Source organism: Papilio xuthus, unplaced genomic scaffold (genome assembly GCF_000836235.2).
Source record: "Papilio xuthus unplaced genomic scaffold, Pxut_1.1 DF828177.1, whole genome shotgun sequence".
Taxonomy (NCBI): domain Eukaryota; kingdom Metazoa; phylum Arthropoda; class Insecta; order Lepidoptera; family Papilionidae; genus Papilio; species Papilio xuthus.
The window spans coordinates 4046894-4059853 of NW_013530472.1; the positions used below are offsets into that span (position 1 = coordinate 4046894).

Genomic DNA, 12960 nt, shown 5'->3' on the forward strand with positions numbered 1-12960 from the left:
GTTTATAATTATTTATTATTATTTCGGCAGACACATCATTTGAGTCAGGCATGTCAGACGACTACGCGATCCCGCCTGACGCGGGGTCGTGTGAGGGGGCGTGTCGCACTCCGGCCGGCAGCGGAGGCCCGCCCACAGGACTGAGCGCCCCGCCCCACGCCGCTCCACCAGGCACACTACCCACCACCTCCTTAGTACTGCCAGCTGGAGGATCAGGCGGCTTGTCTGATTCGCCACGACGACATGATGCTTTAGAAAAGAGTGGACATCTTGCGAAGTTGGGCGGGAAACTGAAGACCTGGAGAAAAAGATGGTAAGATACTGAGGAAATAACTATGTAAATTAACATTTAAAAAAATAGTTTTTCGTTATAAGCATACCAAATACATCATGTCCGAGAAATACAAATATTTTATAATAAAAGAACACCAGGTTACACCATCCTTCAATTATATTATACTAGATGTCTCTCGCGACTCCGTGCACGCGGAATTTAAAAAAATAATCTCAATTAGTAACATAAGAGTTTTTCCAGACTGTGTTCTACTTCCATACCAAATTTCAGTGCGATCCATGCACCTGTTCTGGAGGTACCTTCTAAAAAACATCCATACAACTATTCGCATTTATAATATTAGTAAGATAACAACCAAAACCATTAAAATTTCCAGGTTCGTGTTGAAAAACGGCACCCTATCTTATTGGAAGTCGCAATCAGAGGTGAACAGGAAGCCTCAAGGTCAGATAGGTCTGGGCGAGGCGTGCAAGATATCGCGCAACGAGGGAGCCGCCACCTTCGAGATATTCACAGGCAGCCGCACTTACTACCTCACAGCTGATAGCATCGCTACCATGGAAGACTGGATTAGAGTACTACAGGTAACAATACTTTGTACAGGACGGGAAGGGGAACTATATATAAGTCCTCTCCCCTGTCTATTAAAGGTCAACGTCTGAAAACTTTTAACTTATGGCAAGTCTATGAGCAGCGAACAATACTCTGTTTTATCCAAAGCAGGCGGCTTCTTTTTGTATAGGAAATGTCATAAAAATATTATTGTGCCAAAAATATGTTTGTTTTGTTTGATTTTTTTTTTGTGTAATGAAGTGATTGTTTACTTTTTTTCAGAATGTTCAAAGAAGAAATGCTACAAAGTTGTTGTTAAGCAAGGAGGACAACAAGCCGACTATCCAGGGTTGGCTGACCAAGGTGAAGAATGGCCACGCTAAGAAGAGCTGGTGTGTGCTGATCGGGAAAATGTTCCTATACTTCAAGTCTCCCGGTGATCAGGTCAGTGATGATGATTTCTTCACCGACTTCAAAAAGAAGGAGGTTATCAATTCGACTGTATTTTTTTAGTTCTTCGATTTTGATAGTTCTTTTTTAATCTAAATTATCTGCAGGTGGGTCCCATTTTTTTTTTTACATATCACAATACTGTAATAGCGATTCGGAACCGAAGCAAATACTAATGTTAAAAACATGAACAGGACAGTTAGATTCTCATTGAAATTAGTTATGTGGAAGAAGCTAAGTTGGTTTCACGAAATAAACCAGAACCATTTTAGGGTTATATCAAAAGTTCGCTTCTCTTCTGGTTAGTTTTTGCGTTACTTTGTGTGCTAAGGGTCTAATTAATATAAAAAAATATGTTTCAGAATCCAACAGGCCAGATCAACATGCGTGACGCGCGCGTGGAGGACGTGGAGCACACGTCAGACTCAGACTCTGAGGAGAAGAATGATGACGCGCGCAGCCACCTCACTGTCGCCATCTACCCGCAGCATCAGGTAACTGCGGTCAGTTACCATCTTTTATATTTCTTACTAGCTGTCGCCCGCGACTCCGCCCGTGCGGAATTAAAATAAAAAATAATAGCCTATGTGTTCTACATCTGTGCCAAATTACATCAAGATTCATTGAGCCTTTCTAGAGATATCTTCTAAGAAACATCTATCCATCCATCCATACATCTAAACTTTAGCTATAATATTAGTATGTTATTGTATATTTTGTGTAAATAAAGTTGTATATGTCCAGGGCCCTACGTACCTACTGTTTGAGAGTAAAGCGGACAAGGACGCGTGGTTGTACCAGCTGACGGTGGTGAGCGGCGGCGGGCTCAGCCAGGGCACGCACTTCGAGCATCTAGTTCACAAACTCATGGAGACTGATGGAGATCCTAGTTAGTGCTATATCATTTCGTATTATCCTTAAAAAACGAAGAGTTACATAATTCGACCAAAATGTCATCTCCCAAAGACCAAATTAATATTAACCGACAGTTTCCTAGTATCGCCATCCCTGTCATTATCTTTGACAAAACTGAGATAACAATATGTTTTAAACGAAGATTTAGGCCTCGGAAAACCACGAGTCGCCTACAGTTTCGAATAGGATTTCAAATGTTAAGTCGTCAATATACTTGATAGTTTGGTTTAGAATTTATTTATTTATAATTGTTCATTTATTTTAATTTATCTGAAGTAATTATACTATTAATTAATTAATTTTAATTTTCAGATTGCGTGTTATGGCGACATCCGACTTTGTTGTATTCAAAGGAGAACATAACGTCACCGCTGACGTCACTCAACTCTGAGGCGCTGCAGGCGGAGGCTTTGAAGCTGTTCAAAGTATGTTCAACAAAAATATAGATTTAATGTAACTAAACGATCATTTTCACATTAGTAAAATCTTCCAACATTTTTTTTGTCACTTAGCCTCATTTAAAAAAAAAATCACTAAGGAGGTCCAATATGTCTGCCAGTGCGTGTGATTGCACTCGTCGGTGGCAGTAAAACAACGACCTTTTTGCTCTGTCAACTTTTTTTTATTTAAAAAGTTTGAAGATTACAAGTGGCCAGTTTAATTCCATGGAGCAGCAGTAAAGAGGTTCAATATACATTTGCAGTGCGTGCAGCTGTTCATGTCTGTGGCGGTGGAGCAGGCGGGCATCGACTACCACGTGGTGCTGGCGCAGAACGCGCTGCAGCAGTGCCTGGAGGTGGGCGAGCTGCAGGCGGAGCTGGCCGCCTGCCTGGCCAAGCAGACCGCGCCGCACACGCACACCAAGCACGGCGTGCAGGTAACCCGCCCCGACAGGCCCGCCCTCGCCCCCGCCCCCACCACCGCCATCGCGCGCGCGCGTGCACGGACCGCAACCGCACATAAGACTAAGCTTAAAAGCGTAAGTTTTTTTTTGTTTTCTTTTTATATTGGTGATGCGCTCTTTTATTCAAACAATAAAAGTATTATTTTCCAAAATCGCCATTGCAGTTAAGTCAAAAAAAAAATTAAGAATACGTTTTGATAATGTGTTTGTCCAATATTTCACACTTTATTATATTGAATCAATATGAGATAAAAGTAATTTACTATTTAGTTAAAATGTTCCTAAATTTAGGTTTATATTTTATTAAATAAAAAAGCGCATCTCCTAGAATAATCACTAATTAAAAGATTGCTCTTATGTTACCCATACTAACTTTACAATATTTTAAAATATGTCTTTGATGGTACTATTAGACTATGAAATAACAATATCACGTATTATCGTTTATTGTGGTCATAGGAGCAATCATTTTTGTTTTTAATTTGCTATTAATAAAAAAACTGACTAAATATCGATATTACGAAAGTATTTTAATGAGTAATGACGTTTAAAGGTGCTATATAATTTAATTGATAATAACTTAGTACCTATAAAGAACACAGATTAATCAGATTTCATATTTCTCAAAAATAAAGTAATTTCAAAGCTTTTAATCTTTATTACTAGTTCTACTAAAATTTTCATTCTTTCACAATGGCAACATTTTAAATGAATATGTCAAAAACTTTCAGATATTTTATCTGTTTGTTTAAATTGACAGCTGTCAACGTAAATATACTTCTTATGTCATTGTATTATTTTTTTCTAATTTGATCTTTTATATCTTGTAATATGAACACTGGTTGTAATTATATTAATAGTAACTAATTAAAAAAAACACGCTTTATATTCTGTGGCTGCGCTCAAGCAACGCTTCAATGCTTTTCTCATATGCCATATTACATCATATGTCATTCAATTCGTTTATAACCACATTGTAAATAGTAGAATAATACTCTAAAATAAGTAAAAATACATGTTTGGCTTTTTGCAAATGTGTAAAAGGCTAGAAAATAGTGCTTTAAATAGCTAAGTCTAGTGCTCTGGAGGCACGTGTAAAAAGGCTTGGTGTAATATATTTTGCGTTTGTATTAAAAATACACTAACAGACCATTATTTTTGATAAAGGCTTCGCGCTGTTACATGAAAAAAAAATTCGCTTTTGTCAAGTGGTTGATCAATTTGGAATAGTGTTTGTTTATTGGCTTTTGAAAAAATGATTTTACCAAATATTTCCTATATAAAATTTATCTTTATGACATTTGTGAACGGAATAATTTTATTCCACATTGATCGTACGGTTCTGGCAACATTACCAAATGTCAACTGTCATCATCTGTCATTCGAACTAATCTGCGCCGGAAATTTAAATTTGGAATAGTAAGATAATGTTGCCACAACGAAAAAAAAGCAGTATTTTTGGTATCTTGTCGCAAACTTTCAAATGGAATGTTGGTGTAAATTTTCCCCCAATTATTTTATTTATTCTACATTTTTCTCCCCGAATGTTTGACCCTTACCCTATAGTTGTAGGGAATGAATATTTTTTTTATTTATCGTATACATATCATTCATAATAATCATAGCTAGTTTCCTCGCACTGTTGATACCCTTTCTTATAACGGATTGATGTTGTAAAGTTTGTCTTAGTCTGATTTATGACTCAGTATTTTTACTTCTAATAAAGGTAAGTTTTAGGTTTAAGATAGTATATAACTGCATATATCTGGTTTTGTAAAGAATTGCAAATATGTCTTACTTATTGTATTTATTTAATTTTTAACGTAAATGATTAATTTATAACATACAATGAATTATTATAAAAAAATATTATGTTGATAGGACATTTAGATAATATTTAAAAAAAGGTAAAAAAAAAATTGAAAACCTTGAATTTAATTTTGCAAAATACACACTTCGTATTTGGTCGTAAAAATTACATAAAAATAATAATAAAATGAATATTGATAAAGATTCTGTACACATTAGAACCTAGTTAAGTATTTTTATTCTTAATATCATGAGGTTATTTTTTTTATAATCTTTTCCACTCTACCAGATATATTGCAGTTATATTTATTAATCACTCTGTATTATACACACCCTGTATATAGAAATGGGATGGGCAAAATTTATTGGTATAACAGAATTTTGACTTTATAATCAACATCATTGTCACTATAGCACTGCAACTAACATGCAAATTAAATTATTATAGAACTACTTTTGATTCAGTTTAATTGATATATCAATATTTTTAAATTCAAACAGTGCTTTAACTAAATACTAGAAAATTCATAATTTGATAACGATTATAAGGGTATGTAAGGGTAACTTTGGTATGTAACCCAAATTAGATCCTGGCCCATATAGGGCAAAACTTGGTGGTTTACATACGTCCTGTGTTAAGGGTACAAGTCGAATATATATCTATGTATCTCCCTCCCTCGTCACGTACGAACACCAACATTTCATTTGCACAGCAACTGTTGCTGTGCGCGACTCAGTCGCTGTTCACTTGCGACACGGGCGGGTCGTCTGTGGGTGACGCCAAGAGCGGCGACCTGCCGCCGCACGCCGCCGGCTCGCCTAGCTCTATACAGGTAATAGGATAGTCGCTTCACGGAGACAGACAATCTAACTCTAAAGTGGGTTATACAGAGTACTATCCAAGCTTAAATTAATGGCGGTCATAAAGATCTGTCAATGTTTTTTAAGAAGACTACTTAACTAAAGACAAGTTGGTTGACATGATGCGGGAGTCTTAAATGATCGTCAAAGTTCTTTTTTGTGAACGAATCCTTACAAAGTCAACTGTGTATTTAAAATGACCAAAAAGAGTGTGGAATGTCAGCTATTTTTTTAGCATAATCATAATTTCGAAAGCCAATAGGATATTTTTTGTACTATAAGTCTTAAAATTTTGTCATATGAGAAAAGTTACGGCATATTTGAGTTTAATTGGTATAAAGCAAATTTTTGTATCATCAATAATAATTTGTAGTGTGCTAAATAAGTAATTGTTCGTCTACCCACAAATGGGTAGTTTACAAAGACTTGACAAATTGCAGGCGCCCTTACTGTCAGTGGACTGCAAAAGCAACCCGCCTACGTACAGCTTCGTGCAAGGCTGGCAGCTGCTGGCTCTCGCCGTCAGCCTTTTTGTACCGAGAAACAATCGGTTGCTGTGGTACTTGAAGCTGCATCTCAGTAGACACGCTGATTCTAAGTAAGTTCTTGGTTGATTTATAAATTATAATTGGTTTTAAGCAGTGATTCTATCCGGCCCGAAGGACCAAAATGTATTGATTAAACAAGTTCAAAATATTAACTTTTTTGCACACGGATATTGCGGAACATGAATAGGTATCATAAAATACAATGATATTGAGGAAGTGTTCTTTTTTTTACGTTTACATTCTTTTTTCTTAATGCCATACCTAAAATGTGTAAAATCTCTAACAATGGTCTAGGATCTCTTAAGTTCTATTGAACACGGTGGTAGTACATTATATAATCCCGTATTTGTATTAAAAACAAAGTATGATATCGCCAAATAAATTATGATCTGTGTCTGAATATCGTGAAGCATAGATGGTTATAAAATATTTATCATATAATTAGTGTAACTCTAAGCTTATTATTTCATGTTAATAGAACGGAATGTGGCAAGTACGCGGCGTACTGCGCACGCGCATTGGAACGTACGATACGTAACGGCGGCAGAGAGGACAAGCCATCCAGAATGGAAGTGTTGTCTATACTGCTCAAGAATCCATACCACCATTGTCTGCCCCACGCTATTCCTGTACATATGCTCAACAATACATACCAGGTTAGTATATTTCAAGGAATCTAACATCAAATATATATTGTTGTCTCAATTTTGTTCAAAGAGAATGAAAGGGATGACAATATTTCATATCATTGTTTAAGTTCCATCAATTTAGAATGATGTAAGGCGACTTATCAGATTTCGTTACATGAGAGAGAAAGAAGATATGAAGTTTATGATGTGAGAGTGAGACAAGTATACTCTACACAGATTTAAGCAACGTCAATATGAAAGTTACATTTAAAAGCGCGTCATCCATAAACACTACATGAAAATGTAAATTAAAAACTATAAAATCGTATGTATATATTCCAATTTATGTTTTATTTCATGATTTTAATGTATTTTATTGAGTAGGTGATAAGTTTCGACGGTTCGACGACAGTGGAGGAATTCCTGTCGACTCTAAGTTCGGAGCTGGGATGTCGTGAAGCCGCAGCTTCGGGCTTCGCTCTGTTCAGTGACGACCCCATAGAGAAAGATCTAGAACATCACATCAAACCTGATAAAAAGGTACGTACAATGAGGTTATATTTAGTTTTTCCACATAATTTTTTTTATTCTTAATTTATTTTACAATTTTCATGACTATTTCTCTGTTTGTTGGGTTGTGTTACTTCCCTTTTCGTAATTATATTTATTTAAATAGTTTCCGAGTTAAAAACAGATCTCCCCACAGTGCCTCAGGGCAAGTGACAAATAACAATGACAGATTAAGATTTTAAACAAGAATAGAAATATTCTGATTTTATAGATAAAATAGTCAATTTTAGGACTTAGAACTAGCATATCTTATTAAAAAAAAACTTTATCTAATACTTATTACTTGTATTCTTTTTTTTTACTATTTACCAATTTTCAGTTATGCGACGTGATATCAAAATGGGAGACTGCACTAAGGGAGAAGGGCTCCGGCAAGTTTGAGAACTCGCGCGTGATCCGGCTCACGTACCGCAACCGGCTCTACTTCAAGAGTTCCGTGCGCACTGAGACTGACAAGGAGCGCCTGCTGCTCTGCTACCAGGTCAATCATCAAGGTAACTCGCATTCTTTTCAAACTAAACCCTCATTTAAACACAAATAGCTAAAAAAAACAGTAGACTATGTATTCTTCCAGACTATGTTCTATATGTATGACAAATTTCATCTATATCCATTCAGCCGTTTTATATTCGCATTTATAATATTAGTAAGATTACTAATCGTAGGAAAAACGCTTGGCTGTCGCTTTAGAGCGAGACAGATGTATGTGAATACAATATCTAGCTCTGAAGTTGGCTTATGTCTAAATGAGATTTAACAAAGGTTAATACTTACTACTTACCCCGCTAGCGCATCGACCCAAAGTGGGTCTTGGCCTCCGACAAAAGAGATCGCCAAAGTCGCCTGTCTTGCACCAACTCCTGCCAGTCCATCGCTTGTAGCTTATTGTCCTCGCTTGTGGTGGCATTAACAGAGGTTAATGCCACCACCAAAATCTATTGCATCAAAATAACACAAAAGTGTGGTGGTGGCACTGGGATATATGTATCTTCTGTTACACAAACAATTCCAAATACATTCTAATTAGTGTTTATTCCGGAGGCCTAATTGTAGTCTCCCCTCCCATCCCACCCTTTTAAGGAAATGATGGGATGGTAAGAAGTAGATTTGATGAAGGGGACGTGCAGGAAAGGGGATATTTCCTTTTACAATGCTTCCTCTCTCTCAATTAAAGGAAGGCAACGCATCTGCAATTGCGAATATATATGGGCAGCGGTCGTTTTGCTATTTCAACGTATTCATAACAAAATAAGGATACTTTAATTGTATCTGTAATGAGAGTTGTGTGTGTCAGTGGTGGGGGGCAGGTTCCCGGTGACGCGCGAGCTGGCGGCGGAGCTGGGCGCGCTGATGGCCCAGCTGGACATGGGCGACCACTCGCCCGCCAACGCGCTGCACGCGCAGCCCCTCGCACACCGCTTCTACCCCTACAGATATAGGGCGGGATTGAATAATGATGAACTCAGGTAATTAACTACCATTTATAACCTTACTAGCTGTCGCCCGCGACACCGTCTGCACGGTATAAGTAGCTTATGTGTTCTTGCAGGCTATGTTCTACATCTGTGCCAAATTTCGTCCATATTCAAGCAGCCGTTTTGAAGATACCTTCTAACATCCATACATCGAAACATTCATATTTATAATATTACTAAGTAACTCCTATAATAGAATGTTTTATTTTTCTATATTAAAATATTTTTTTTCTTTATTAATAGGGATATAGAAGAAAAACTCCGGTCTAAATGGATAGCACTAAAGGGACGAAGTACCGCGGACTGTGTTCGAATTTATCTCAACTGTACGAGGAAGTGGCCATTCTTTGGTGCTACATTGTTCCAGGCTAGGGTAAGATATTTAAAACTAACTGTCGCCTGCGACTCCGTCCGCGCACTATAAAAAAAACTTAATCAGTAGTCTATGTGTTCTTCCAGACTATGTTCCACGTCTATGTCAAATTTCAGAAAGATCCATAGAGACTTTCTAGAGATATCTTCAAATATCCACCTTTCCATCCATCCATACAAAAATTGGCATTTGTAATATTAGTAAGACTAGCAAGATGTGTCCTCACCTCAGCCAATAAATAGAATTTATGTAAGGTAGAATAAATTAAAATAAATTTTATTATATTTGCAGATAAAGCAACCAGATCTATCGCTAGTTTGGTTAGCGGTGTCAGAAGAGGGCGTTACTGTGTTAGAGTTGGCTTCCATGAGTGTCATCGGCAGATACGCGCTTAACTCCATTGGATTATTCGGTGGACTACAGGCATGTATAACAACATTCTAAATAAATTTAAAGAAAAAATAACATCTAATACTTTATAATATACTAGCTGACGCCCGCGACTCCGTACGGGCAGAATCAGAAAAAAAATAGCCTATGTGTTCTTCCAAACTAAGTTCTACCTCCTTGTCAAATTTAAGCAAAATTCATAAAGCCGTCCTGGAGATACCTTCAAACAAATATCCATCCATCCATCCATCCATGCAAACATTCACATTTATAAAATTAGTAAGATAATGTTTTATGTAATAATTAAATGTTCGTTTTTCTGTTCATAGGACGACTTGATGATGTTGATAGACGCAGATGATGCTACGAGTCCTGTACACAAGATGCTAGTCAGCCTCAACAAGCCTAAAGTAAGTTCTAATGTATTTCCACTGCGACAGAATCGCGCGGCTAGATGCCTAGTGAAAATGGCACTTAAATCTTTCTAATTCTTTGAATACTGTAATAAAATTGATTGTTTGATTTCCAGATGGTTGAACTGACTCATCTAATCGCGGACTACAAGAATGCAATACGTGCCGGGGGCACGGGCACGCCCCAAATGAACTCCCTCACTCGCAACGGCTCCCACCGCTCTGTCCGCAAGCCCACCTCCACACTGCCGCACTCCAGCCCCTCCACACTGCCACACGCACACCTCAGCCAGTCACACGCACACCACGCTCACCACACCACGGGACATAACACCCTCAACTCACATGCCACCACAATGACACTAGGCTCGGACAGGAATGCCACTCTCACGTTGAGCTCGCACACATCCACTTTCAATCAACACATCGAAGCCAGAGTCCTCTCTCACGGACAACCCGACATATTGAAATCGACCCCGGATCATCATAGAAGTGAGAAAAAACGAAGTCACACGCAAGATAGTGGGGTTGCGTGATCCTAACTCAATATATATTAAAAATGGACTGTCCCGTTGCTTGTAAATTGTGATGTAATTTTTTTTTATGTCTGAACGGTCGTATTCTAAATATACCTCATATTTTGAAGTTTGCCTTTTATATGATTGGCATTATCTAGCTAGGAATGTAAAGAGCCGTCATATTGCGGAAATATATGGAACTAATTGAAGCGCCCTCTGGATTTTTTATGTTCTTGATTAGGCTAAATCTAGTTTAGTTGTAAAATATCTGCCTAATTGCCAATAACTCGCTTGTACTGCCTTTAACAGTTTTTATTTTTAAAAAATCGAGTTTAGATGTACGTAGCGTGAACACGTTGATATTTTGTTCAGTGAAAAATTGCGTTTAATTTTAAAATTTAATCTTAACAAAATTGGATATTTTACTTTATTAAATAAAATTAAAATTAAGTTAATTGTTTCGTAAAATAATAAATAAATGGCAACATTATTAATTATAATAAGAAAAAAATATTTAAAAATGACAAGACTTTTTCTTTTAACAGTGGCAGCACAGAAATGCATAGACAAAATATCTAACCTTAACAATTGCTATATTGTCTATGGTCATTTTGTTTTTTTTTCTTCCAGTGACAAAAAATATCAGCGTGTGGCACAGTGCAGGGTAATATGCTATGTAGGAATGTAGCGGTGACACAAAATGTAGACGTTTCGATGCTTATACTGTAACTTGATGACGTCACTATGTAGCTCTATTCTGACTAAAGGTCAGTTTCCACTGGAGATGCATATGAGTGAAATATTGCTATCTCTTTTTATTTCAATAAGAATGAAAGGGATTTAATTTTGTCCGTATTTTGAGAGAAGCAATAGTAATCAACTTATCTGTGAAATTGTCGAATTTTTCACGATAAGGAATATGTCATGAAATAAGTTAGTTGCTCTTTTTTATTTTATATTTTGATTTGTAATGAAATTTTCTCTGATTATAAGTAAATTTTATTTAAAACAATAAATTGTTATTTAACGTTTTCAAAAAATGATGCATAAAATTTGCTTTAATAATGTTTTTGGAGGTAAAATTAAATTTGTAATTTAATACTTTGTGTTTTCACTGCCGGGATACCTGTATAAAAACATTTTATGTTCTTTTTCAATATGAGTAAAAACATGTTTTGTGTAGATGTTTCAGGAGTGGAAACACAGGTTAAGACTGGCAAGAATGTTAATCTATGTTCGAATCTTATTATCTATGGATCTTTAAAGAATCTCAGTTTATTGAATTATATCTCACTGTTTAATAATAATTTGCTTTATAATACTTGAATAATAGATATTTTATCTGTTTACTTGATCTCATATTTTTATTTCATTAAACAAACTTAAAAATTGGTGTTTCGAATCATTCAGACATAATTTTTTTTTTATTTATATAAATTTCTTGCACAAAATGACATAAAAACATTTAAAAATATCTATTTTCTAGGTTCATATGTTAATGTCAAAAAAGGTGCATTTTCTTAAAATGTATATTTAGTACTAATATACAAAAAATGTAAGCCTACTTTAGTATTGTAGCTATGTTTTGGGCATTTTATATAATGTACTGATTGTAAATAATGTATAGATATTCTGACATTTTTAAGGCCATTTATGCTATTGACATGACATTAGGAGCTTCCAAGCTGACAGACCGACAGTCATCTGACCAATGGTCATACGAGAAATCGACCAAGTAATTTGACCCGATGGGTAAAAGTGATAGTATTAACCCGACAGTCATTTGACCCGGTGGACACAAGTGAAAGAATAAACCAATCAAGTCATTTGACCCTATGGGTATAAGTGACACTATAAACCGACAGAGTCATTTGACCTTATGGGCAAAAGTGACAGTACAAACCGACAGAGTCATTTGACCTTATGGGCAAAAGTGACAGTATGAACCGAAAGTCATCTGACCCATCTTGTCAATGTCAACAAAGTGTTACAAGATTCTTGACGTACTGTAGCTGTCTTATGTTTTTCTTTTATATCCGTATGTAAGTTTTACATATTGTCTGACACAGCTAACTTAGATAGTACTATAACAGAAAATTACAATTTTCGTAATACACGTATAGTTATCTCTGTTCTTTTCAATGAGAGTAAGAAGGACGACAAGTTATGATACAAGTATTCAGTGGAGACTCGTAGATTCTAGTCATATACAGGATGAAATCTTTAAACCTGCTCCGTAGACAAAGTGCATTCGCTGC

The 12960-nt window shown here is 36.3% G+C and overlaps 1 protein-coding gene across 12 annotated transcripts in view; it reads left to right on the forward strand.

Annotated features, from left to right (window-relative positions):
• The window catches only part of LOC106113776 (uncharacterized protein CG43867), a 219118-nt gene extending 208004 nt beyond the window's left edge, over positions 1-11114 (forward strand). For 6 of the 12 annotated variants that reach the window (XM_013306729.1, XM_013306733.1, XM_013306737.1 and 3 more), the window contains 17 exons: positions 31-313; positions 672-879; positions 1130-1291; positions 1660-1800; positions 2042-2186; positions 2525-2637; positions 2916-3191; positions 5639-5758; positions 6227-6384; positions 6813-6990; positions 7348-7503; positions 7853-8027; positions 8828-8999; positions 9252-9381; positions 9673-9804; positions 10101-10181; positions 10301-11114. In XM_013306729.1, coding sequence (XP_013162183.1) covers positions 31-313; positions 672-879; positions 1130-1291; positions 1660-1800; positions 2042-2186; positions 2525-2637; positions 2916-3191; positions 5639-5758; positions 6227-6384; positions 6813-6990; positions 7348-7503; positions 7853-8027; positions 8828-8999; positions 9252-9381; positions 9673-9804; positions 10101-10181; positions 10301-10720 — 3050 coding nt within the window. In that variant the 3' untranslated portion in view covers positions 10721-11114. The remainder of the gene's footprint in view (positions 1-30; positions 314-671; positions 880-1129; positions 1292-1659; positions 1801-2041; positions 2187-2524; positions 2638-2915; positions 3192-5638; positions 5759-6226; positions 6385-6812; positions 6991-7347; positions 7504-7852; positions 8028-8827; positions 9000-9251; positions 9382-9672; positions 9805-10100; positions 10182-10300) is intronic. The other 6 variants (XM_013306730.1, XM_013306731.1, XM_013306732.1 and 3 more) reach the window with 6 other exon arrangements.
• The last annotated feature ends 1846 nt before the right edge of the window (positions 11115-12960 follow it).